Genomic DNA, 25,619 nt, shown 5'->3' on the forward strand with positions numbered 1-25,619 from the left:
TTGATTGGATTGTTTTTAACATTTTTAGGTGTCAAAACTTACAGGTTTTACCTAGTAACATGGTTTAGGGCTTCTCACGCTTGTTTGTGATCATCTTATTATATGTTAGTGCCTGTTAAGGCAGTTACACAACTTTGTAACTGGACAGTTTTTTGAAAGACAAAATATATCTTCCTACATTAAACATGGTGAGTTTTGTTGTTGTATTTTTGTCGAATTAGAATTTCAATGTTCAAAAACAAGCACATATTTGTGTCGTGTTTATGATAAAAGTCAATTACTGCAACCTTTTCTTTTCACATGACATGATTGATGTATGATCTAATTTAGTGTAAACATCCACCATCGCACCGTTACTTCCTTGCTGTTGTGTTGCAATAAAACAAAAATTACTGTTTTCACAGGATGGTGAAAACAACGAAACAGAAGATCGTCCTTTCAATTCCCTCCCATTTAAAATGGCTTTGCCTATGGTTGCAGTTGGTACATTTATCCTTGCACTGAGCTTTGCGTTTTGTTGCTACCTTGCCAGGTATATATTGATATATTTTTAACCGACCGTTTCAGTATTGTTGTGAGGCCATTTTTATCAAATGCTGTCATCTAGCCCTAACTGAAATAAAACTGTTTGCTACTTTTTTGTCATCACCATATATTGGTACAGATTAAGAAGACATAGAGCAAAAGATAAAGGGTACAAAAAGGTAAGAATTCATGCCATATAGTTTTCACCGTTATATTGTTGATATTAAACTCTATTTTGATACTTGTTCAAGGTTGTTTTAAATAAAAACAAGGACAATGCTCTTCAGGACACCAAAAATGAAGTAAGTATACATTTGCCATGCTATGATGTTATGTGACCCATTTACCTAATGTTTACTTTTTGTACAGACATGTCCTGTTTGTTTGGAAGACTTCAAAAACAAAGATGTCCTTGCTATTTGTGCCTGTCATCATGTATTTCATAAAAAGTATGTTTTAAATATGTTTTACTGCTTTTTTGGTAAGCACCCATTTAACATGCGTTATACCTTGTTTTAGATGTTTATCAAAATGGCTTGACCTGCGTCCAACCTGTCCAATGTGCATGTCACATATACCTGTTCGATACCATGGACAACCAAGCCATGCAGGCACATCTGCCACATCATTTACCATCCCTGCTACCATGGGAACACCGGCTGGTTTATTTCCAAGCCAGGTTTAACCACTCGCTTTCCAGCAGCGAGGTAACTGTACGTTATTACCCAGCCCGGTGACTTTGTATAGTTAGGCTGACCAAACACAATCAGGGTATTCAACAAACCGATACTGTCGAACAGCCATTGCAGATCCTGAGCTTATGGGACGCTCCGTCTTTATTTCCGTTCGGCGATGTGAAGCGAAATGTGCTTAAGAGTGGCTGAGTTTCTCCATAACGACTGGAGCGATATGGTCACGTGACAAGGATCCTTTGTTTGCGAGCGGTGCGTGGTGAAGTGTCTGTAACCAAACTGCGCCGCCTTGTTTCACATCTGGGGCGGCGCTATCGCGTTTCGATTTCGTCTCAAAAGGACGTTTTCTATCCCAATCCGACAATTGGTGGTCTGGTTGTTGCCGTCGGCGTGTTGTTTTTGCCTGTAAGCGTCAACCGCGTTAACATGGAGAAGCAATTCATGGAAATGCGGTTTCGCTGAACGTCTAGCACCAAACAACGTGCGCGTAACAGCAACGCTCGGGAATTTACAAAACCTTGTTTGTAACTCGCTGCCCCGAGTAACGGCACAAATCGTTTGGAGCCTCATACTCAAGTCGCAACTCCCGGGTGATATTACTTCGATACCGCAGTAGTGGAGCTGGTACCATCCGATGCTCTCCCTATTTACGTGTAATAATAACTCGTTCAACAGCGTATTATGCATGCTCGTCGTTTGCAGGCAGGGGAAGGGCGTAATTGCACAAGCAGGCACGCGCCAGTAAAGGCCATCGATTTGGCTTTGAAAATCGCGCAGCCTCGTTAAAATACAAAGCAACAATCCACAGGAAGTCGATAAGCTAGGGCGACGTTTCAATTTGCCGCGCACGTCTAGAAGTTGTAAAAGGCCTTCACCATTATCGGCTGGTGACAAGTTCGATCAGTGTCGAATCAGGAAGCTGGTCATTACTGTACATACGTTGTCCAGTTTTGTTCTCTATAATCATTATAGTTAACAACTGTGCTAGGCAAGAATTTTACGCAGTAATCCCCACAAGTACGTTCAATTCAAATTGCCCTCCCATAATATATTTCCTAATTTTGGCGCCTTCAATGAATGTTTAAAGTGTATATTCAAGAAGTTTAATAGATAAAAACAAAATATATTTGAGTAATCGCGGGTTGAGAAAAGTCGTATCTTGCGCAATATCAATTTAGAATCGTCAATAACAACATGACAACGTATTCCTGTGGTCACACAATTATTTGCAGTGTGAGCAGCTAGTTACTGTATGTGCTGCTGCTACAGCGCAGCAGTTGACATACAGGCTTCCTCCCTTTTTTTCGGAATTCGTCTAAACGGTTGCACGCGTCGTGGAGAATCATCATCGAGCACTGACGTCACCACCCTGCCGTAGTTATCGAAGTGAAAGCCTATTTTCGCAATCTGCGGGGCCACGTTTTTTCGACATACCCCTATACTAGTCGCTATGAGGGCTAACGCACCTTTTGCGCAGAAATTTATTTGCACTGGTTTGTTTAAAATTTTAAATCGTTTAATCCGCTTAAAGTTACTAATCGCAACGATTCGCGCATTTGCGGTCGATCTTACGTACATACAGAGTCTGTTTTGACAGAGAGTACTTTTCACAGCAGACACATAACTTGCCACAGATTTTACTTGATATTTCGGTTCGTGCAGTGTATTTGATGCGACCGCGCATGTTTGTATCAGTTGATGTGCTGTATGTGAACTGTTCTTTTATCGCCAACCGCATGTCGTTTGAAGCAAGTGTTTCGGTCGTTATGTGATATATCGACTTAACAAGGGTATCAATTGTATACGGCAACTGAATTTTGTGGTTACAAAAACTGTTTGTTATCGTATTTCTGTCGTTGTTGGCTTTTGTACGCTCATTTGTAGCTTTCATATATACCAAGCATGTTGACATCTGCGGGATTACCAATCTTTTTCTTGGCGGTTTGCTTTAATTCGTCGCGTTTGCGGCGTTGCGATTTGCTATCCTTTATTACGTGGTACTGCTTCATTCTTTTCGTTAATACCCACTCGTCGCACTTTTTCTACTGTTCCATTTTTCTTTCGCTCTCAAGCGACTTTGCTTGCATCCTGACTAGCGCTGTACGCCAAACCCTTTCTGTTTTATGCTTCTTTCATTTGCGTTTTACGAAATACATTTTTTAGCAAAACCGAACCAGCATTTAGGCAAAAGGCCAATGCGAAGTTTGCGATTCATGACTTGTCTTGTCAGCTGACGTGCTTGGTTTGTTGCCAAGTTCAGACAACTGAATGAACTGCTTGCTTTGGATCCACATTTGACAGTGGCGTTTGACTTATGATTTTACAGATAATGTCACTTTAGTCTACTTGCATATAGTTTGCCTGTTAACAGAAATCAGTATTTTATAAAACTGTTTAATATTCTTCGCAAGCAAAATGTAAGCTTTTCGATATACTTCCCTTAGGCATTTACACCTAAGCAATTTTGTGTCGAAAAAACGCTCATGCAGCCGTGCGTTCGACCAGTTGCCAATGACGCAATTTCGTTTTCAAATGGGAATCGAATTTAATTAGACCTGGGTGCAGTCGCGCCTGCAGTCAATGACCGGAAAGCTTTTTCAAACTAAAAAGGCATTTAACCACCACAGCCGACATACAGCACACACACACCTTTGCTAGATGTCCCATTTATTCCGAGCAAAAAAACTGCTACATACAGTTTGTATTGGCTGTCGTAGCCTGATGCACATTGGTAAATGTTTTTAACTTGGTGATTTTGTACAACACAGCAGCCTGAGTATAGGTCAAAAATATTGCAACTAACAGGTTTCATTTGTGTCAAAATACAAGTCGAGTCATTCGCCCAAATGGTTAATATCTAGACTTGTGCTTAAGGGTTTTTCAAAGATCGCAATTTCCCTTTTCATCCTCTATAATAGCAATCGTTGTCGTGCCACATGAAACGGATGAGAAAGCATTGAATTGAATTACAATAGGTGAATCACGTAATAGTTTTACGAAGCAGAGCCCTAAAGAGGAAAAATATGTGTTGACGCGAGACGTCTGCTCTTTGCTAAAGTAGGCCAAGACAAATACATACGTGTGCCCACATTTGTTTAAAACCTAAAGAACAAAAAATGTTCGGCAAATAGCAGCAATATTTATAATTGCAAATCAACAATATAAGCATGCAAAAATGTGCCTATTTTATTTGCGAACTTCGATATTCATGGACACTTGTGGATCCTCGGCAAACAAACAGTCTGTAGCCTATGTCTCTCTCATGGGCCTGATATGGAGAACATTTGAGTCACGTTAATGGCCAGAACTATATATAGACGAAAACTCACAAAGTGTTGGGTGGTTTATTTTGATATTTCCAGATTTAATTTCGAGATACGTTAATTGTCGCACAATTTTTGAAATAAAATTTTCTGTTATCAAACAACATGTTTAGGCGCTTCTATTTATTTTATCTTGATCCCCGTGGATTTATTTTGCTTAAAGGACCTTGTCTCAGTATCCCAACATTTTTAATCTGCGATGCTGTTAGGAAAAACCAGAACACATTGAAGCAAAACTTTTCTCCTACAATACATGTTCTCCATGTCTTTCTTTTTTAAACCCCCTTTTGTTTTGCTAGAAAACTGACCTGTTAAGAGTGACAAGGCGGTTTGCGAAAATACTTCAGTTTCATTGGTGGAAAGGAAATGCGCACTGAACTGTGGGTAGTTGTTTACCACGTGAGGATTGTCGCAGTTAAATTGCCGAAGAAGGTGGTGTGGCCAAATTCAGACTTCTGCAGTAAGTTGTTTGCTTGTTGTATTTCTTTGTGCAAAGTATTTTTGTTGTAAATAAGTACAAAGATTTGATACATGCACACAACTAAACACTGTTTTGCTGCTTTGTGTGGCCGTGTCACAAAAGAGGTTTTATTTTACTGGGTTAAAAATTTCCATGCGAGCCATGCACCAGTCATTGCCTGTAAGGTTTTTGCGTGATGACTGGGATTTAAGCCTAATAGATCCCATGCGGAGTAACAGTTTAATGGCGCTTTATGAAATGTAGATATTTTTCAGCTTTGCTTATTTACATTTAAACAGATTTTTAACTTTCGTGCACAGGGTAAGGGTTGGGAGCCGGACCAGCACGGCAAAATGTCGTTTGATTTCTTTAACTCCCCTAAGTGGGACCCGGTTGCCCGTGATTTGGGGGAAGATTTTAGACTAACTAGCTTTACAGCTCTAAAAGGATGAGGGTGTAAGGTTCCGCAGGAGGTGCTGCTCAAACTTCTGGCGGAACTAACACCTGATGAAGATGGACAATCAGTTACTGCAAACAATATTACAAAACCTTTAATTGGTGAGCTGTTTGTGTATAGGGTGGGGTCTTCCCAAATTGTTGCCTGTTCTAAAGTATGTATTTTTATTCCATGCCCATTTCCCATAAAACCTCTTTTGTGAGACCGATTCTGATTGTGACAAATTAATTTCAAAATACTTAAATTTTGAAGGATTTATCTGGGCTGATGGCTCTAAGACCCAGATTTGATCCTGAGGCCCATGGGTTAGATACTAAGTTCCGTCTGACCAAGTACACTGGTAAGAAATGTGCACCTCAGGTCAACTTTGTTTTCAAAATGAAAGATTTACCATGAATGCACTTTGAAACAAACATTTAGGGCTCCATGGCGGTGCATGTAAAGTTCCCAATGATGTTTTAAATAAACTACTTGAGGAGCTGGTAGATGGATCCAGCCAGTACAATGGAGAGCAGTTTCTGGCAGCAATGGTTCAATCTAACATGGGTATATTTTATCACTTGATTCTGTGGTGGTATTTGTGGGAATGGGCATGGCTTTTTTTAGTCTAGTGTATTTTCCTATTTAATCTTCTGTACTTACTAAATTGCTGAAATGATTTTTTATTTGACTAGGTATTGGACTGGACACATGCATTATTCCTCTCAGATTTGGGAGTTTGTTTTTGCTGCAAACCACAGATTTCTTTTATCCACTCGTTGATGATCCTTATATGATGGTAAACTTTTTTGAAAAATATGATTTGTTGATTTGGCAATAGTGTTTGGTGTTTCACAGGGGAGAATCGCCTGTGCAAATGTTTTAAGTGATCTTTATGCAATGGGTGCAACAGAATGTGATACCATGATGATGTTACTGGGTGTCAGCTCGAAATTTACTGAAAAGGAGCGAGACATTGTTGTGCCACTCATGATGAGAGGTTTTAAGGTGTTTATACTTAATTGTTTAAAGGAACTACATCAAAACAATAACCTGCATCATATACTATGTAGGATTGTGCTGAGGAAGGTGGAACAAGTATTACTGGTGGACAAACTGTGCTGAATCCATGGTGCTTGATTGGGGGCGTAGCCACATCAGTGTGTCAACAAAATGAGTTTATAATGTAAGATAAATATTGACAACCTGGTTTGCAATTCAACATTGACATATGCCCTCGTTCCCAGGCCAAGCAATGCTGTGCCTGGAGATGTATTGGTGTTGACAAAACCGCTGGGAACACAAGTTGCGTGTAATGCCCACCAATGGATGGAACAAAAAAATGACAAATGGAACAAAATTAAGTTTATTGTCAGTGAAGAAGATGTGGAAAAGGCTTACCAAGATGCCATGTTTAACATGTCAAGATTGAATCGATCAGGTATGAAAGTTATTTTCTTATTTCATGTTAAAATGGGTGATTTGATTTTTGCTTGTAATCTTGTTGTAATGCAGTGGTTCTCAAACTGTGGTGTGCTGGAACGTTTTAGGTGGTATGCGAGTAGTTTTCTGCTATATATACCTAATTTAAGTCAGATCTAAAATTGCAACTCAATTGACCCAACTGATCAGCCCTGGTTTGGGTGAAACTCTTGTTTTGAATATTCTTTGAAATTGCTAAATATGCTAGCCAGGTTGAGAAAGGAGGGCTATTTCTTGGTCTATCCATTCAAACAGGGTTTAGTGGTATGCGATTCATATAAGTTTGAGAACCACTGTTATAATGCCATGGCGAAAGTAACAAAGACAATATATGAAAGCTATTTGAGATTATTCTTAAATTGTATTACAGCTGCACAATTGATGCACACATTTAACAGTCATGGAGCAACTGATGTCACTGGATTTGGAATTATTGGACATGCCAAAAATTTGGCAAAACAGCAAAAAAATGAAGTAAATTTTGTGATACACAATTTGCCATGTATCAACAAGATGGCATCCATTGCAAAAGCTTGTGGGAACATGTTTGGATTATTGCAAGGAACATCTGCAGAAACTTCAGGTTTGTTTATTGCAATTTCATACTTTTACCCATAAAAAACATTTTTTTAACAGGTGGACTTTTGATTTGTCTTCCTCGTGAACAAGCTGCAAAATACTGTGCTGAAATTAAAAAGATTGAAGGACATCAAGCTTGGATTATTGGAATAGTTGAAAGTGGTACGTGTTAAGGATGTTTTTAAACTGTGTAGCTTAGTTAGTAGAGCATGAGTCATGTTAAGGCTCCTGTTGTGGGTACAAATCCCTCTGCAGGTTAGAAATTTTTTTAGCCATGTCTTGCTATATGAAAATGTTTGGTAGGACTCGTTTCAGTCTAACATCTTTAATAATCCCGGCAGACTATAGTTTACTTTCCTTTTTTAACAAACAGGCACTAGAACAGCTAAAATCATAGAAAAACCCCGTGTAATTGAAGTTCAAACCCTTGAGGATGGGACAGTGCAAAGTGTGCCACCAATTACCACTCCAAGAAGAACAGTGGTAAAAAAAATTTTCTGTAAATGATTTTGCTGTGTTGTAACTAAACTTCTTTATTGTCAGGCAAAACATCCAGCATTGGAACATTCCAAACCACTGCCAATAAGTGAAGTTTCACAGGTATGTGTAGATTGCTTTAAAACATTAATTGTTGGCAATTTGTTTACAATGGATTCATGATTTACTTTCAGCTTAATACACAAGCAACTATACTACCTGTAACAGAACAACAGCAATTGCAAACAGTTGAAACGGTTAGCGCTGATGTTATGCACACACAAACCCTTACGCATCTAACACCTGTAACAACTCTTCAGGATGGGCAACAACTCCATCAGGTAACAATGTTGCTCTGTAGAAACTTGCATTGGTGCAAACCTGGCAGAAGGTTTAGAGCAGTGGTTCTTAGCCTTTTTGCCTTTGCAGATCCTTTTCGATGTTGTAATCTAATTGCGGACCCCTATGAAGTTTTAGGAAGAATGTTTTTAAACAAGTTGAAGCATTTTTTTTAAATTGTCATTTATCAATCTCGTTGTGTGTGAATTAAGAAGTTGTTGGTGGAGAAACCACTGTTTTAGAGAGAATATATTTCCTGTTTTTGTTACAAAAACCATGTGCTATGTGCAAAAACGTTTTCTTCACAGGTTATGGTCCAAGACACACAACAATACCAGCAGCAGATGCAGCAGCAAGCACAGTTTCAGAACCACCATCACCAGCAGTAGCAAAATTAACTGTATTTGTGTCGCAATTACTGCCTTCGGCAACAGTGCCGCATATCGTGGGATTTTTTTGTGCGTTTTATAGATCGTGTTCGCATTATCGTTGCGCAGATATGCGTCTTTGCAAAGAGCAGCTTGCAAATTCGTGCATACACGCGCACAGTCTGGCATTGCACTGTAACTCTATGAAGTCTAATCTGAAAATGTGTCCCATCGCAGTGGATTGTGACTGATTTTTTTCGTTATGTGCTATGTTTGACTATTTTAATTGCTGTAATAAAGAGTATTGAAGGGAAATGATTTGTTCCGCCTGATGGTGCACTGGAGCTGATTGAACACTCCCATCAACAGCCCAGCTTTAACATAGTCATTTAGTTGCCCTACTTGTTTGTAACATAAGCAATCTCTTTCAAACTTCTAAAAATAATGACGACAAGACCTGCATAAAATCTGAAAAATTTATTGTGCTTTATTTAGTTTTCATATATTCTCCACACACTACTAGTCCATAATTTCGAAAGGGCTTCAGGGCAACCGAATAGATTACACAAAAGTTTTTTTTTGCCGTCACAATCAAATCAAACGCTCGGTTACGGCAGAACAAAGAGAAACAGAGGCGGGGCGTAAATAAATTAGATCAAGCACGTATACAATTGTCACCACGGAAATTACATCTATAAGTTTATGAAAGCAGGTTAGATAAATAATAAACAATGTAATTATTATTTAAAAATGTTTTTAATTAAGAAACGAGTAATATAAATCAAGTAATTTTGGCGTTGAAAAGCATGTTCAATAAATTGTTAATAATTCCATATTTCAAGGATTAACTTGCCTACAAAACAACCTTGGCCCTGAATTATTTTTAACAGATCTTTCTGAAACAGTATCTTTAAACCCGCCACTGCAGACTTTACAAAAGAAGCTTTGTATTCCAGGCTCGGCAAAGCAGTTCGAAATGCTTCTCCACGCACAGTTACTTAACTAAACTTTTCCGAACAACGACTATTCAAAGAATGAAAGAACGCCCGACGTTTAGTCTCGGTGCAGCCGCTTGCCCCTGAAAAAGCCTTGGTGTACCACACTCTCTTTCATTGTGACGTCACACGCCTCACTGATGGAGGTTTTGGCTGCCATCTTTGAATAATTGAGAAGGAAATAGAGGGACGTGTTGCTGTGTTTGTTTATGGATACACTGCCAATTTAAACGTTTATTTGACTTGAATCTCACGAATACTGTTATTTGAAGTTGTTACAAAATAGTGTTAGTGGTTTTGAATGCTTAAACAGTGTTTCTCTGTAGCGAACTAAAGTAAAAAGATAGAGATTTACAAATAAAGTTACCAGTGAGCTGTACACTCTGTGTAAGTTCAGTTGAAACATTTTACCTTGTAAGCGCCTGAGCTACAGATAAATGATTGTGATGATGTTTTATGGTCTTTTAGCCTAATTTTGTGTTGCTTTAGGTGTTTGCCAGCGTTTATATGTTATACGTTACCTTGATAGCAATATATACTATGTTGGATAGACTTAGGAGTATGTGAAAGTTTCTATCAACTTTGCTGAATGTTTTGAATGGCATTTTTACCAATGTAACCATAACTTTAATGACACTGTGTCTGGTAAAACCAGTTCATGACACCTACAGTGAGTAAAAACATTGTTTCACCATTTTGAATCTTGTTTCTTTATTACAGTGATAGAAATGATGTACAATACAAATGTGTGGTTCAATTGAAATGTGGTCCACATGGCACCTGTCATAAAATACATGTGAACTGTATTGTCAAGTTGTCATGAAGATTTTTGTTCGACTCATGTGATGGAGTTGAGCTGGAAAATTAATTGTTATGTTGACCCAATAAAATCGTTTCTGTGCTGTGTGCATTATGAGTTTGGCATTGGCAATGTCTACGAATTTAAATCGAGACATATGTATGGACATGGCTGTTAACTCCAAGTATGTTTTTGGTACCGCTTTGTGCATGTATTAGGAGTATTTTTTACTAAGATTTTATTGGATATGCAGGATTGAAAATGTACCATCTGCGACGCCCTTACACCAACAACGACCAGTGTTTCACTCGCATGATGGTGAACACTGCTGTGGGCTTCCATACCAAGTAAGAAGACCACTGTTTATATCTGTTTGCAAATGATGTTACCCTTATAAAGCTGTTGACCTTTATTTTAGGACCACAACTATGGAGCGCCCCCGCCACCACCTACTCCTCCACTTTCCCCTAATGAACCTTGCTTCAAACCTTTGATGTCTAATCCCAATATGGTGTGTGTAAAGTCTTGTCCCACTACTGTCTCACCGCCACCCTCTGTTCCAACCAATGCATTGTACCAAAATGGTAAGCTAAGTAGAAAGCAACATGTTTCAAGTAATATGCACAATTGTTTTTATAATGCATCCAGATGCATTAGCTTACAAATGCAACATCAGCCTCCAAATATTCCCAGGAATGTTGTTTTCAGCCTATCAGTTTATCACCATTTCCCTTCTGTGTTGTTAGTGTGTTCAGTGAACCACTTGTTTTATGGCCCTTGGGCATGAAACTTTACATCTATGCACATTACTTTTCTTCAGCTGACACGGCTTGCCACATAAGCACAGTGTCTTATGTTGTTCAGCTTGTTTTTGGAGCATTGTAATTATAAGTAAAATTAGTTCATAAGATTTAATGTAACAATTATTTTTTGGATTGAACAAGAGGTAAAACCTGACTGAGAGGTTAAACTAGAACAGGAAGTCAGTAAGATATTTATAACTTTAGTCTGGCATTTAACTACTGAAAGATATTTATTGTATCATGTCTGTAATTTGTGTGTAAATCAGAGCTTTTAAAAGCATGTCTGTTTTGTTTACTTTTTTGTTTTTCAATTCTTCACTTGCAATTGCTATTTGTCACAGTTCATATTATGTTGTTTTCAGGTTTAGAAAAACCTTCTGAAGTCACACAGAACAATGTTTCTTTTTTCCCCAACAGTCTTAGCTCAGAATCAAGTGGTGATATAACCAGATGTATTTGTGGGTAAGTGCTTTCAGACTTGCCTTGTTTTCAGCATTTCGTCAATCTTATGCTGACAATTGATTTTTCAGTTTTACACATGATGATGGTTACATGATTTGTTGTGATAAATGTGGTGTCTGGCAGCATATTGACTGTATGAATATTGACCGGAACAATATACCAGAAACCTATGATTGTGACAGGTGTAATCCCAGGTAAGCTTTTTCACGTTCATCTTTAACAAGCTATTAAACTTGGTATGTTGTGTGTAAAATATTTACAACATTTTTTATTTGTTGCAGACATGTTGATAAGGAGCAAGCGTTTTTGTTACAGTCAAAGAAAAAGGAAGATTTATCAAGTAATTTTTGTGTTGATTGATTTAGTACATATATGTATCAGTTCTAACGTATGTGTTTGCACTGCACAGTGGCATCAGAATTAGACAGTGACATCGAAAGTGGTGATGATACCAGTAATGTTCAATCCAGGATTCACTACACTTCTGTTCAGTCAACACCAACCAGTTTAACTATAACTTCAAATCGTAATGGAAAGAAAACTGCTCCACATTTTGGTTCTGGCAAAAAGCGCAAGAGAAGTAAAGATGAAAGCAAGAGAATTGTCAAGAGGGTCAGTAACTCAAGAATGTTGTATTTGTCTTGCAATGTATGATTCTTTTATCCCATGGGTTTAAGGCTAGTTATTGCTGTCTATTTATGGTGTTTTTGTGTGTTTTTTAGTTTAACAGTGCTGATAAGAAGGCAAGATCTAGGTCCAGATCTAAAGTAAGTGAAAATGCCCTGGGCAATAAAAAACTGATCAATTGTTTTGCATAGTCTTTTCTTAAAACTTTAAAACTTTACTGTATAGTTTGAAATTTGTTAAGTGGCTTTAAAACATTTTCGTTTGCAGTCATCCTGCTTGGAATCTCCTGGGGAGGACAAATGTGTAGAAAATAATCATTTTGTATGGGAAAACAAACTAAGGTAGTTCATCTGTTCTGGCCAGTAGACTGTACTACACAATTGCATCCATAACTGACATTGTGTTGCATGGATTATACAGGGAATGGACTAACTCTTATGTGGAGATATATTCAAATCAGTATACACAAGATTTGCTGCAGTCTGTCCTTTCTGCATCCAAAAAGCTCAACGAAAAGAATCACAATGATACCATTTTAAGTCAACTTCATAAGCAGTTGGCAAAAGTATGTGTGAATTACATCTGAAATACATTTTTATCTGTTTATATATACTCATATTTGTGTGTGATGAAGGTTCAGCAATTGAAAAACTGTGTCATGGCAATGGAGGACATAAGTGTAGCAATGCCCATTGCTGAAGTTTGTGGTACATACATGCTTTCCAATCAGTTTGAGGGGTGCAACTCAGTTCTGTACAAAAGGTAAATATTAACTTTTCTTTAACATCCTATTTGTTTTTCGTGTGTTTAAAAGCATGATTTTTTACAACCTAGGCCTTACCCGTTTGTGTTCTTCTACACTGGTTTTGATGGTCTTGAAATATGTGTTGATGCCCGCCTTTCTGGAAATGTTTCCAGATATTTAAGGCGGTCGTGTCATCCAAACAGTGAGGTATGTGCGGGTTTCTGTGAAATGTGTATTGAGCGATTGAGAACATTTTTTAACAAAAATCATTTACAGGTTAAGCATGTAATGGAAAACAATAAACTGCATTTGTTTGTGTATTCCAAGGAAAATATTCCCAGTGGAGAGGAAGTAACAATTCCTTTTGATTTTAAGTATCAAAACTGGTAAGTTTAAAAGTCAAATGTATGTTTATAAAGCACCTTTACCTGACTCTCTCTTTACATGAACAGTGCCTACAATGTTGAATGTGGCTGTGGTCGCCCTGATATTTGTCCTGTATTTAAGTCATCGAAATTAAAAGCTGAACAGTAGGTTTTTTACAACAATAGTGTTCACTGCATACTTCGTAAAACTTTAATGTAACCTTGTGTTGAATAGATTTTTAAGGAATGCAACAAAACAGCATGTTGTTCAAGATGAATTTGGAAAGAAAAAACTTTCTCCTCTTGTACTCCCTTTGTCTCGGATAAACCCAAATGTAAGTGTTTTGTAGATGTTTCTTAGCGTTTCAGGTCTGGACTAAACAAGTGGTTCATAAAAATTTCCTTTTTTTTGTTTAGGGTAACGGCTACTTGAGTTCTGATCATGAATCCTCCCATGCATATGGTGATGTGGAATTGGATGAAAGTGGAAGGCTTGAAAATCAAAGGAAAAAGGTACTATTAAGTTTACTGTTTTACACCCAAATGTAAAACTTTTTATGCTCACAATTGTATCATAAAGGATTTTATTGTATTTCTCACTGAAACAATTTTTACTATTTGCAGTCCAGAGAAGAGCGAAAAATGGAAGCCTACATTCGAGCATTTGAAAAAATGGAAAAACAAGAAAAGAAGAAAGAGTTGCATCACAATCATACCCCTCACAGCAAACCTGAACCTATTACACTATGTCGAGATTCAGTTAAGGTAAAACATTGGACTTCAATGCATACAAACAGCTTGTTTACTCTTATTGAACATTCTCATTATGTGTTTGTAGACTTCTGTCCATCCAGTTAGTGGTGAACTATCCGAAGAATATTTAACTCCTTCACAAGTTGTAACACCTAATCGGCGGACAAATAGGTATGTCATGTTATATTCATTGTGAATTGTCACAAACGACTAGTGATGGGACGATACCAGGTTTTGAAGCGAGTACCGATACCGAGTACGAGTACCACATGTATATACCTTCGATACCGAGTACCGAGTACGATTACCGATTACTTAAGTGCAGTGTTGTACTTAGTTGTGTATGACCTGCTAATTTATCTGTCATGGTCGGCGTACAGGCGTGCACACACACATGTAGAAAAAAGTAATCTCCATACGATAGCGAAAAAAATATACGTAACCTGCCGGAACTTTTTCCCAAATTTGTACTGTCCGAAGCATATATTGGCACAAAGTTTTCAGTGTTCTTATCGATATCGATACCACTGAAATCGTTCGATACCATCGATACCGAGTACCGGGTACCCGCCCCATCACTACAAACGACACCTAAATTTTTGTTCATTTGTTTGTTAGGAGGCGATCTACAAGAGGTGGAAGGCGGAATACTGCAAAGCGTGGAAGAATGACATCGTTTGAAGGTGTTTTATCACCCAGCATGGCTATGGAAACGGATTCTAATCATTCATATGATAGTACAACAGCACTTTCAAATATGTCGGAGCGTATTGCATCGCTGGACAGCGAACAGTCTGGTTTATCAGCAGGACAATCGATGCCTGAAATTGTGGATGAAATGACCAGATTTTCAGAGTCTGGTGATGGTGCTTGCGAATACCAGACAGGTGCAAGGACTTCAGAATCATCAGATATGATTTCCACAGAGGACAGTAAACATTCTGTAAACCCCGTTGAGTTGCCACCCAGCATGAATACCTCAGAAGCACCGACTACTGTTGAAGCACATAATCAGCTTGGCATTGTTACAAAGACAAGTGAAGACCTGCCTGAACAAAAAGACACGACAAGTTCTAGCAGTGTTGAGCAACCACCAACTGCCAACAACACTGTAACCAAATCAGCAAAAACCAAGAAAAATGGTTCAACAGAGGGACAAACTTCTGGTAGGTATCTGTTCTATGTGTCAACCAACCTCTATTGGGTACAGGCTTGTTAAATATTAATCATCTGTTTGCTATAGCCCTGGCCCAATTGATTTAATAAATACTTTGGTGTGTTAAAGCCAATATGGCCAGTGTTTAAATAAGGTTTAGTTTCAGCTGGTCAATGATTAACTGTGTGCTGTGACAAGGTTGATAGATTTTGGTTTATTTTGTAGCACCATGCAACAGCAGTGCCGCCACTCCCACTAATGACCCCCCAGTACTATGTTCATTCATGCACTGGGATTACAGGCCTGGTATTCCATCAGGTCATGTACGCATTGGCATTAGTTCACAACCAGAAAGAAGGTGCTCTACCCAAGCAGATAAATTTATTAAGAAGGTAAATATGTGTATTTTGTTGGCAAGTGCACCATTACCTCTATTTTCAAATTTCGTTTTTGCAACTTAACCTATTTACAGCGATGGCTGCAGCGGGCAATTAAAGAAGATCTGCTCCCTAAACCTGGTGTTGGTGTCACACCAATTAATGGAGATATGCCACCACCAAATGCAAACACAACTGAATCATATAGTTCATTTAAAAAGAAGTTTCTGAAACAATATGCTGATTTACCAGCAACCATCACCAGCAACCTATTACCTGCTCAACCACTAAAAGAGTCTGATGGTTGCACGAACTCAAAACAAACATTTTCGGATTTACACACTGGTCAATCAACTGAGGGTCCCTCCCCTGCTGAAAACTTGGATGTATCAAATACCAACACAACCTCTATGCCTGTAAAAGACATTAATCCTGTTTTGGAATATGAGGTATGTACATGTTATCTGCCCATACACTGTTACTTGTAAGCATGATGGCATTGGCATTTTCTGCATGTGGTTTGTCAAGCAAGTCACCCATGTTCATTCACAGTAATATAACTTGGGACACAGTATTACTTCTAATGCCCAATTTGGCTCATCTGCTAGTTACTATGCATGTGCAACAGAAGTGTTGGTATTACAGCTGTTAAAACTTTAGGACTAACCATGCATGCTGGTTGCTTCATGTCATGCAGTTTTGTTTGCTTTGTTGCTTCACTGTGCTTGTTGTAGAACCTGTCAGAAGACGATGAATTTGAGGTTGACCAGGCTGCATGTAAATCACCAGAACCAGCCAAAATTATTGAGGACAGCAAGGTACTGCAGTGGGTGTGAATTGGCCACTGTGGCTTGCTATAGTTGCAAAAGAAGCTTTGTATGGGAGAATATTTTAACTTGTTTAAGCATTTTGAAGTTGTTGTGGTCATTAATCTTGTGGTGCATGCTGTCTCTATGCTGCATGGAATTAAACCATTTTGACATGTTTTTTTCATGCTGGCACAAACACTTTTAAAATGGTAGTCAGGTTATATTTATTTAAATTGATGTTTTTAGTCCCCAACTCAAATCCTTTCAAGCTGGTCAGAGGACAATGATGTGTCAGCGAAATTAACACACAATGACAGTGCTATGACTCCTGAAGAAGCACAATCTGCCCCAACTAAAAAGAAGGTAATTATGTGTGACATGTTTAATTGTTGCAACAAATAGCTATAAATATAAAAATGTTTTTAGCAGAAACATAAATGTTTTTCAGATTATTTGTACAAAGTAACAAACAGTGGCTATATCTTGTTCTCTTACATGTTAATGTCATTTTTTAGGTTTCCCTGCAAGAATATCTTAAGCGAAGCAAAGATGTGAGAAAAAACAGTGCAGGGTCAGTGGAAATTGCTGATCCTCCGAAAGCAACTACCTCAAGTTTTGTAAAAGAAAATGTTTCTGAAACTAATACATTGCCAAGTAATGGAATACCTACCATCATCACAAGTCAGGCTAATTCCCCCTCAACTGAATCACCTACAATCACTACAGGGCAAAATTCAGAGTAGGTTATAACTGATTTGCTATCGCATTGTTTATTTTCACCAATTGGGCAACCTTTGTGATCTGATTGTATGAGCTGATGAGTTTTTAGACCAGTAGTTCTCAAAATTGGGGTTTCGGAGTCTCAGTTGCATTAGTTGGGGGGCCTAAGAAATATTTAAACAGTTAGAATATATGAAGTGGCAAAGAAAATGCCTCCTAACATGGACAAGTTGGTTAAATGTTTCCTAATGTTTGCTGCTTTTACATTGAAAACAAATGTAGATAAACAATGTTGGCTGTACAATGAATTATTCAGGATTTTCCCAAATGACTCCGCTAATAAGGGGGTACAGTTTGAGAAACACTCATATGTTTTGACTGTTTGCTGTGTTGTTGTCAAACTGTTAGAAATGTATTATAAGATGCTTTCAAAGTCAGTCAAATTCCTGTCTTTCATGCACTGAATTTCAGGGCCAATGCTTTGATAAATTAGACTAGGTCGTGTTGTGAGCATTTTTGATTTTCACCATTATGTGAATTATCTTTCACAATCTGTCCACAGCATAAAATTTAAGATGTCTTTGAAAAATGTAAACATTTATGTAACTTCACTCTATTCCCAGAGTATGCCTAGCAACCTGGGCGGATATTTAAGCTTGTTTAAATAAAATATATTTGTACTGTTGACGAGGTGAAGAGGACAACTGCACATATATGTAATGATTTTCACCCGTGATTAACCTTATACTGTCCTTTAAACTTCCAGAACAAGCAAAGACAGGAACCTTTTGGTATCGGATGAAACATTAGTGGAGAACCTTTCCAAACTAATCACAGAGGCAGCAAAACCAGCCATTGGCCAATCAAAATTAAGTGACCTGTCAAGCGCTTTGTCAACAGGGGCAATCAAAACATTGCCAGCGGAAGTTATGGATATAGTCACCAAAACAGTGAAACAGCTCACGGAAGGTAAGCATCATAACTTCGTGTTGATGCTCAACTTGCTTGTGCCCTGTTTGTAATACGTTCACTTTGCAATTTTAGATTCAGATGGTCAAAATACACCCAAGAATGGAAGTGTGAATAGTTCAGATTTGAATGGTAAGTTCATTTGCCCTTCAAGTAGATCTTTCTCAATGATTGTGTTGAAATATTGTTTCGAAAAACAGGTCCCAGGTTGAAAAATAGCAGCAAAACTTCGCCAGCACTTTCCAACAGTTCACGCAGCACACAGGATAGTTGCAAGAGCCCAAGTGCCAGAAGCAATTCATCAGGTACCTCACATCGAGCTCGTTCAGGAAGTAGTGCTGGTGAAACGTCAAAGAAGTCATCATTTTCCAACACTCAATCCCATACCAGCAGCACAGCTGCAAAACATCTACCTTCGCAGTCGAGTCCAGCAACACCAAACTCTGTACCCTCACCTCGTTCTCCCAGGGTGGCCATTAACTCCTTACGATCCCCCTCTACTCCAACTATATATGATCACAGACACAACTCAAGAGGGGAATCCACTAAAGGTTGGTAAAACAGGCATTGTTTTTATTTGTATAAACTGAGAATCTGTCTATACCAGCGGTTCCCAAACTGGGGTCCGTACAGCAGTTTCAGAGGGTCCGCAAGGAGAATTAGTCTTTAAACCAAGGGTGTGCAACATTTTTCGCCGGTGGGCCATAAAACCAATTTCGGACATCAAGCGAGGGCCATACAATTTTATTCATGTGTACGATAAATTTGAAATTCTCTCAAAGCATCGATAAGTTACATGGTTTCACAACAAAATAATTGTTTACTAGACAAAGGGAATTATTACGTCACCTTCGGTTTAGTACTTGCAAACTGGTTGGAAAACGCTGGTCTAGCTCATACTAGTTATGTATAGTATAGTAACTATAGTATAGAGATTTACCAAAAACTAGTGAAAAATTTTGCTGATTGCATTTTTCTCTGAATCAGTGTGTTGGTAAGGGCCACACTAAATAGTTTGGCGCGCCGCCTGTTGCACACCCCTGCTTCAGTTTCAGAGGGTACGCAATGTTTCTCGGATGTAATGCTTGCTTTATATTAGTCTTTAGTTAGCGAATGTTTTCAACATTATATCTGTACTGTTATGTTATACTAGAAAAGTTTTTAAACATTAGGCTTTCGCAAAATACCGAAACCGACTGTATGTTGTACATGACATGAGAGTCGCGCTATCCTAAACCAAAACCAAACATTAATGAGTTAATTGCAGCAAAACAAGTGCACCCATCTCATTAAACGTCTACCGCATTTGATAGTTTTTTTCTTTCATTGGTGTGGTTTTTGCGTTTTTTCTGGAGCATTCTTTGTTTTTATAGGGCCGCAACATAACAAAATTATTGCAAAGGGTCCGCCAGGCAAATTTTTTTGAAAAGTTTGGGAACCGCTGGTCTATACAATAGCCTTGTGTCTAATTAGTTTTGTTCATTTAATTTAGTGTTTTAGCAGTAGTCTCTTTGTGACAAAACTGATTTCAGATACTTGGCTACCACAGGCATGGATCACAAAACAACAGCCTTTTGTGTTCCATGGTTATAAAGGCATGTGTTTATAGAGGTTCATTGTTAAAATCAAGAACAATATTTGGTTTTGTCATGCCATAATGTTTTCAAAGCCAGTCAAATTCCTGTCTTTCAATCACTGAATTTCAGGGCCAATGCTTTGATAAATAATAGATCAGATTGGTTACTTTGTTGTTCTCATTATTGGTGAACTGCTTTATCTATCTGTTCACATTACCATTCTGACGCTTGTACAAAATTAATATTTGTGTTTATTATTGATTATTTTAGACAATGTGCTGAACAACTCTCGATCCCGACATAACAGTGGGGCATCAAGTGGCAGTAGCAGTAACCTATCTACTAGGTCACCAAGACCAGGCTCTTCATTGGTAAGTGTTCTTGAGACTGAGGTTCATTATGTCCCTTCATTAGGGTTTTTCCTGTTAAGTTGACATTACTTTGTGCAGATTATAATTAGTGTAGACCTAAAATTGTAAACTGTTTTGACCAATCAATTTATTCCAAAGATGTGTATGACTTTTGTGATTGATGGATGCCCTAAGTATGCAAGGGATTTCTGTGTTTGCATTTTATCCACCCACTGTTTGTCCTTAACCCCTGCCACACATTAACCTATATATAAACTTGACAGCAACACTAAAATGTTACTCAAAATTCAAAACTCTGTGACGCTAAGACAATTTTTATGAATCTGAATAAAATTTGACTAATTGGCCACTAGTTCTACCTCAATATATTATCTTTGTTATGGTATATAAAAAGGGTGTTACATATGAATGTTTGATCAGTCCAGTTGATGCAAATGTTGCTGTCAATAATTGTGCATGTTCTATCTACACATTGCAATTTGGCGTCTAGTTAGCAGGATTAGTCAGTTTAAATAAGTATCATGGTTCCATTGGGATGTGGGAGACAGCAAGTATGGCATTGTATTGTAGTGGATAATATATGTATCCAATGTGATGATAAAAAAAGAACGTGATAAATAGCATTCATTGGGTCTTATAAAATAACATCATCTGTAGCTGGAAAACACTATTTTTAGTTAAATTTGCCTGTGTTTCACTACTGTTTAACAATTGCACATTTCTAACATCTATTCAACCATTTCTAGGATTATCACTCCAGCAAACATCCAAGTACATCAGGCAGCTACAAACTGGATTCCCACCCACGTGTGCCTGCAAACCAACCCCAAAAGGTTCCCTCTCTGACCCCCGCCGTCCCTGGCCAACCTATTCCTTCGCTAATGCGCGGTCCTGGTGGAGTCATACCCCAAGTGATATACAACAGTAGGCCAGCTCCTGTTTCGTCGCGGTCATCACAGAACAGTCCCCCACCTTGGGATGACTACAGGCCTACAGAGCCTCCAGGAAGGCCACCCAAAGAACCCCACTACAGTCGGCCACCTTATTATCCTCCAGGGCCACCTCCTGAACCTCCAGGGGGCGGTTACAGGCGAAACAGTTATGATAAACCATACTATGACCGATATTCGCATCCTTACCCGAGGAGAGAAGAGCCGAGGGAGGATTACCTGCCACCCAAGCACAGCCCTCCGCCTCCCCCTTATTACCACCACAACTCTTATTACCCCGAGGGTAAGGGAGGGTATTTCCCACCACGCGAAGCTCGTCCGGTCAGTCCTGGGCCTCATCACCGCCACGGACCGCCGGAGTATTACAACAGCAAGCGAAAGAGCGACTCCTGTTACAGGTCGAGCTTTTATGCGCCGGATATGCACAGGCGATAGCTGGGCGAAGGTCGACGCCGTTGATAGATCTCAGGGAGTTTTAAGCCGGGTCCGAATGCGGCGACGAATCCGGCGGCTGCATGCCTTTTTGTGTGTGTTGTACATACGGCTGTAAATAGTCGAAACTAAGATGTTAGTGTCTGGCCGCAGATTGATCTCTCTTAGAATATTTCCACTGATCCACACCTAACTGTTCCTGTTATTTCCTCTATTTCCCGCCGTTAAACCTTTTCATGCGAGAGAAAAACCTAGTAGCTGCTTGGTTTCAATAAAGTATTTGTTACTTTATTCTTGATCCTCTTTTCCGCTATTTTAATTGCACTTGACACGCCCCCAGTTCGTATCCCGTGCCCGCCGGCTGACAGCAGCAACATCTCTGCTTTGCTTGCTAATTTTTGATTCCCGCCCCCTAATGCTTTTATTCAGGACCACCGTTGTCCAGAGTTACCACCACAAAGGTATTCCGTTGTTGCCGCGTGAATCGGCGCTATTATGCGCAAACTAAAGTATATTTTTCTAAACAATTGTCCATGTGCGCGGGGCCTTTTTTCCTGTAGTTTTTTACGGACAGTTAAGGGTCTCACGTGCGCCCCATGCGGCGTGTTTTCGTGCTGCTAACACTTCCAACGCGTCGGCTAACCAGAAGCGTCACCAACCAACACTGCCCGTGTCACTTTTCGGCAAACCCGTTCTTCTTGCATGATAGCCACCATTTGTTCTTTATCCCGTGTAGCGTGCGTAGCTTGGTAATTCCTTGTTCTTGTCGCGAGAGTTTTCTTTCGTGTTTCGCCCGATCACCCTCAAGAGTTGATTTCCCCGCAAGCATTTCGCTGTCGACTCGTCGCACGTACATTTCGACCGGTTTCATGCGATTAATATTAACTGTTGGACGTAAGTCGATGAACGATCATCAATAAAAGTTCAACTGCTTGATGATTTTACCTCGATTCAAGTTGTATTTGAAAGATATAGAGGCAGTATCCTATTGTATTGTAGGTAAAAGTTTAGGTATTTGATTTAAAATAATCAGATTTTTGTCAAGGCATCTTGTTGGGTAGGAGTCTTCTTGTGAAGGTTGTGCATACTCTGTTATTTATTTCCACCCACAGGCAAATCAACGCACTATTCGTGGGATGATTTTAGATGAACCTGTACAGCAAAAAGTTACATTATTCTACTGTCTATTTAGTTCGACTCGATTGCTCCAGTTGTTACCTCGATAACCTCAAAGGACAAAATGATTTTATTCTAGCGTTCACTGCGAAAGTGTTTGTGCCTACTAGGTTATATGCACAGCTTAACCAGGATTAGCTGTGTTGATACCCTCTATTTCATATTGTGGTTTAGGCCTTGGGTTTGTGTTTAATGCTGTCAAAACTCTGGCGGTTGTTGCTTAGAATGCTATCGGTATTAAAATGGGTAAACCCGCTAAAACTGTTGATATCAGGAAGCACCACTGCACCTCGGTGCTGTTCCCACACAGGCTCTTAGCAAATGCGCCTTACTGTTTCCACCTAGCGGATTGGTGACTGCCACAAAGTAACTTGTATAGTGCAGTGAAGCCTAGACATCTTTGACTACTCGTGAAGACGCTTGAATCAACGTATCTATTTTCCGAATTGCCGTGTTTGAGTTTGGGTACACGAAACGTGGCCACAAGCACGTTTGGTGCAATCAACAGGACATATTACCTTTGTTAAACAATATGTTTAACCCTTTATTAGCACTGTACGCTTCCGCTGTAATGTTGTACACGAAATCAAACAACACATTATGAGCAGTAGTCACTCGTGCAGGCTGACAGATGTATTGGTAACAATTTTTACGGTGGGTCTCGAAAAAGCATTGTGAAAAGACGATCGTGCGGTTTCCTTTTACTGTATTTCTACACATACGTGTTAAGCCGGTTTTCAAAATGTGTTAAACACACAGCGGTCTTAAATGACCTCACACCGTCAACTGCGTCCAGGCTTTTGACGGGCACTGAGTGACGAGAGCTCTTAGCAACAGTCACGAATATTGCTGATTGGTTGGGGCAACGAACAATACAACTTGACGACGGAAGCCAGGTATGCAATATTCAACAGCCAATTATTGAAAATCAATAGAGGTGGTTTCGACAAGAGATTAAAATTTATGAATCACCGGGTAGCTGCCATGGCTCCAAATCACGTTGTTCTATAAAACCTGGACAACACTACATGTCACGTTTGCTTTTCACGAAATTTGGTGCCTTTGTGTTGAGCTGTAAGCCGAAAGGAACTTGCGGTAAACCGCTGCAACGTTCAGGCTTCACATTCATCACGAACACTGTTTGCACATCAATTTCTTTTGTGAAATTCTATTATCTTTTGAATTACCGATATTACGGAAAGTTTACCTGCCGGAATTTTAGTGCAATATGTGCGGACTTTGCGTGTTGTACAGTTAAGTTAAGTGCGCAACATAAAGTGACTGAGTTTTGCTATCTACACTTCCACAGTTTCACAGGGAATAAAATATAAAATACATAACAGCACGAATATGGAAAAACACACATACAATTGTATAGGGTGATGACACGGTTCGTTTGCTTGAAAAGTCGGGGGCTGTTATCAAGTTTTCGCAGTTCTCCATTCTGTGCATCGAGCACAAACGATTTATAAGCACCTAATTGGGCGTCACGCCATTTTCGAGACAATTTCGTGGCCGCCGTTTGTGGGCTGCTGGTCGGTTTTTGACAACATGCCCACAAACTCTTCGTAGTCGATCTGTCCGTCGCCGTTTTTGTCCGCCTCGTTGATCATCTCGTTAATGTCCTCCTCGGTCAGATTCTCGCCAATGTTTCGCATCACGTGACTAAGTTCCGCCCGACTGATGTAGCCGTTGCCGTCGCGATCAAAGACCTATAAATAGATAAGTAGAATTGGCAATCAAGTTGCGATTCCCCAATATTGATTGCTATTAAATAGCGGCCAACTCAGTTGGTTGCAATTCGTAAGTGTGTGCAACCAATAGCCCGTAAAACTCATTCCAAATTGTGATTTATAGTAAATCGATTTTGCGGACAAAAGTTGATTGTAAAGAGCGCAGAACGTACGATGCTGATCGCATATTATAGCATTACGAATACTGTTAGGCGCCGTAGTAAAGCGTGAATCCATTACTTCAAAGACATAACTCACACCATCACCAACAAATGGCACAAAGGGCTGTTTGTGACATTTAGTTGTGTGAACGGATGTAGCTTTTAAACGTGACAAGCATTTTTCCGCGCAATGCGTGTTTGCAAGTGGGCGGGTGCAGTGGCGCGTAGTGATCAGGACTCGGCTAAATTTGGCATTCGAAGAAAAGCACTGACACTGCAAAATAAATGCTGCGTGCAAAACCAAGCCTTGGTCGATAAGAATCGGGTTGCAGCAGTATTCGCTTGCGACGTCTGCGCCACAAAAGACTACATTTTGACCTAGTCTCCTTAGATTAGTTGTCATATTATACACCGGAAGACCCAAATTGAATAACGATCGAGCGCAAATTACCTTAAATGCTTCTCGCAGCTCCTCGTCCTCCGCTTGGTCGTGTCGACTTTTGGTTTCCATCATACGCACAAACTCATCAAAATCGATCTTGTCATTGCCGTCTACGTCAGCTTCATGGATCATGTCCCTTAATTCTGAGTCAGTCGCCGGATATCCCAGGGTCCTCATCACTGAACCAAGTTCATCAGCCTCAATGCTTCCGTCACCATTCTGGTCAAAAAACGCAAAGGCCTCGCGCAATTCATCCAGTTTGCCATCGACGACAGCAGCGCTGCCATTGTACACAGGTTGTTTGTGTTGATTTTTCTGCTTGGCCATTGCGGACATGTTGATCTCAAGCCTTTACGCAGCTGCCCAGATTACATACCGCGCACAACAAAACCCTGATTTAATCTCCTGTGGCTACAACTAGGAAAAACAAACACGCTAAAGAATCAACACACATGTATTGAAAAGGGTAGGCCCATTAATGACCGTGTTTACATACACCGTAAACAGAGCTATCTG

At 39.4% G+C, this 25,619-nt stretch overlaps 4 protein-coding genes across 8 annotated transcripts; 3 read left to right on the top strand and 1 right to left on the bottom strand.

Moving 5' to 3' along the window:
* Window positions 1–28: 28 nt before the first annotated feature.
* LOC145222940 (RING finger protein 24-like) lies at window positions 29–3,390 on the top strand. The gene is made up of 6 exons (XM_080089191.1): window positions 29–188; window positions 405–532; window positions 665–704; window positions 777–827; window positions 895–974; window positions 1,045–3,390. Exons 1-6 carry the CDS (start codon window positions 186–188, stop codon window positions 1,208–1,210), a joined length of 468 nt encoding a protein of 155 aa, XP_079945317.1. The 5' UTR covers window positions 29–185; the 3' UTR covers window positions 1,211–3,390.
* Window positions 3,391–4,848: 1,458 nt separating this feature from the next.
* Window positions 4,849–8,996, top strand: LOC145223935 (selenide, water dikinase 1-like). Of its 3 annotated transcripts, none has more exons than XM_080090350.1 (13): window positions 4,849–5,000; window positions 5,710–5,797; window positions 5,878–6,003; window positions 6,132–6,235; window positions 6,295–6,444; window positions 6,510–6,622; window positions 6,684–6,877; window positions 7,289–7,501; window positions 7,555–7,659; window positions 7,871–7,980; window positions 8,041–8,097; window positions 8,169–8,315; window positions 8,622–8,996. In XM_080090350.1, exons 2-13 carry the CDS (start codon window positions 5,725–5,727, stop codon window positions 8,700–8,702), a joined length of 1,473 nt encoding a protein of 490 aa, XP_079946476.1. In that variant the 5' UTR covers window positions 4,849–5,000; window positions 5,710–5,724; the 3' UTR covers window positions 8,703–8,996. The 3 variants fall into 3 exon arrangements, with proteins under 3 accessions (XP_079946476.1, XP_079946475.1, XP_079946477.1); XM_080090351.1 differs by lacking the exon at window positions 4,849–5,000 and adding an exon at window positions 5,493–5,558; XM_080090349.1 differs by lacking the exons at window positions 5,710–5,797; window positions 5,878–6,003 and adding an exon at window positions 5,321–5,558 and having other exon boundaries at window positions 4,885–5,000.
* Window positions 8,997–10,368: 1,372 nt separating this feature from the next.
* Window positions 10,369–22,535, top strand: LOC145223932 (uncharacterized). 3 transcript variants are annotated; one of them, XM_080090341.1, is made up of 29 exons: window positions 10,369–10,659; window positions 10,729–10,822; window positions 10,894–11,059; window positions 11,641–11,740; window positions 11,809–11,934; window positions 12,022–12,080; window positions 12,150–12,352; window positions 12,463–12,507; window positions 12,635–12,708; window positions 12,788–12,932; window positions 13,002–13,129; window positions 13,202–13,319; window positions 13,389–13,498; window positions 13,565–13,642; window positions 13,713–13,812; window positions 13,895–13,990; window positions 14,102–14,242; window positions 14,316–14,401; window positions 14,849–15,396; window positions 15,612–15,778; window positions 15,859–16,212; window positions 16,498–16,581; window positions 16,819–16,935; window positions 17,088–17,311; window positions 18,059–18,261; window positions 18,337–18,393; window positions 18,462–18,812; window positions 20,109–20,209; window positions 20,956–22,535. In XM_080090341.1, the coding sequence occupies exons 1-29, from the start codon at window positions 10,589–10,591 to the stop codon at window positions 21,592–21,594; spliced, it is 4,785 nt and encodes a 1,594-aa protein (XP_079946467.1). In that variant the 5' UTR covers window positions 10,369–10,588; the 3' UTR covers window positions 21,595–22,535. The 3 variants fall into 3 exon arrangements, with proteins under 3 accessions (XP_079946467.1, XP_079946469.1, XP_079946468.1); XM_080090343.1 differs by lacking the exon at window positions 16,498–16,581; XM_080090342.1 differs by lacking the exon at window positions 12,463–12,507.
* A 746-nt stretch (window positions 22,536–23,281) lies between these two features.
* Window positions 23,282–25,559, bottom strand: LOC145223938 (neo-calmodulin-like). Its single transcript, XM_080090354.1, has 2 exons — window positions 25,113–25,559; window positions 23,282–24,479 (listed from the first exon to the last, which is right to left on the bottom strand). The coding sequence occupies exons 1-2, from the start codon at window positions 25,437–25,439 to the stop codon at window positions 24,255–24,257; spliced, it is 552 nt and encodes a 183-aa protein (XP_079946480.1). The 5' UTR covers window positions 25,440–25,559; the 3' UTR covers window positions 23,282–24,254.
* Window positions 25,560–25,619: the final 60 nt, after the last annotated feature.

This window comes from Phallusia mammillata, chromosome 4 (assembly GCF_965637545.1).
Source record: "Phallusia mammillata chromosome 4, kaPhaMamm4.hap1.1, whole genome shotgun sequence".
Taxonomy (NCBI): domain Eukaryota; kingdom Metazoa; phylum Chordata; class Ascidiacea; order Phlebobranchia; family Ascidiidae; genus Phallusia; species Phallusia mammillata.

Bases quoted from the DNA above. Each gene is read 5' to 3' on its own strand.
- LOC145222940 (XM_080089191.1), top strand. The intron at 705-776 runs GTAAGAATTCAT...TACTTGTTCAAG, and splicing joins AAGATAAAGGGTACAAAAAG to GTTGTTTTAAATAAAAACAA. The intron at 975-1,044 runs GTATGTTTTAAA...ACCTTGTTTTAG, and splicing joins CATCATGTATTTCATAAAAA to ATGTTTATCAAAATGGCTTG.
- LOC145223935 (XM_080090350.1), top strand. From the start codon at position 5,725: ATGGCTCTAAGACCCAGATTTGATCCTGAGGCCCATGGGTTAGATACT. The intron at 5,798-5,877 runs GTAAGAAATGTG...ACAAACATTTAG, and splicing joins CCGTCTGACCAAGTACACTG to GGCTCCATGGCGGTGCATGT. The intron at 6,623-6,683 runs GTAAGATAAATA...CCTCGTTCCCAG, and splicing joins CAACAAAATGAGTTTATAAT to GCCAAGCAATGCTGTGCCTG.
- LOC145223932 (XM_080090341.1), top strand. From the start codon at position 10,589: ATGAGTTTGGCATTGGCAATGTCTACGAATTTAAATCGAGACATATGT. The intron at 11,060-11,640 runs GTAAGCTAAGTA...TGTTGTTTTCAG, and splicing joins CAATGCATTGTACCAAAATG to GTTTAGAAAAACCTTCTGAA. The intron at 17,312-18,058 runs GTAGGTTATAAC...TTAAACTTCCAG, and splicing joins ACTACAGGGCAAAATTCAGA to AACAAGCAAAGACAGGAACC.
- LOC145223938 (XM_080090354.1), bottom strand. From the start codon at position 25,439: ATGTCCGCAATGGCCAAGCAGAAAAATCAACACAAACAACCTGTGTAC. The intron at 24,480-25,112 runs GTAATTTGCGCT...ATCTATTTATAG, and splicing joins AGCTGCGAGAAGCATTTAAG to GTCTTTGATCGCGACGGCAA.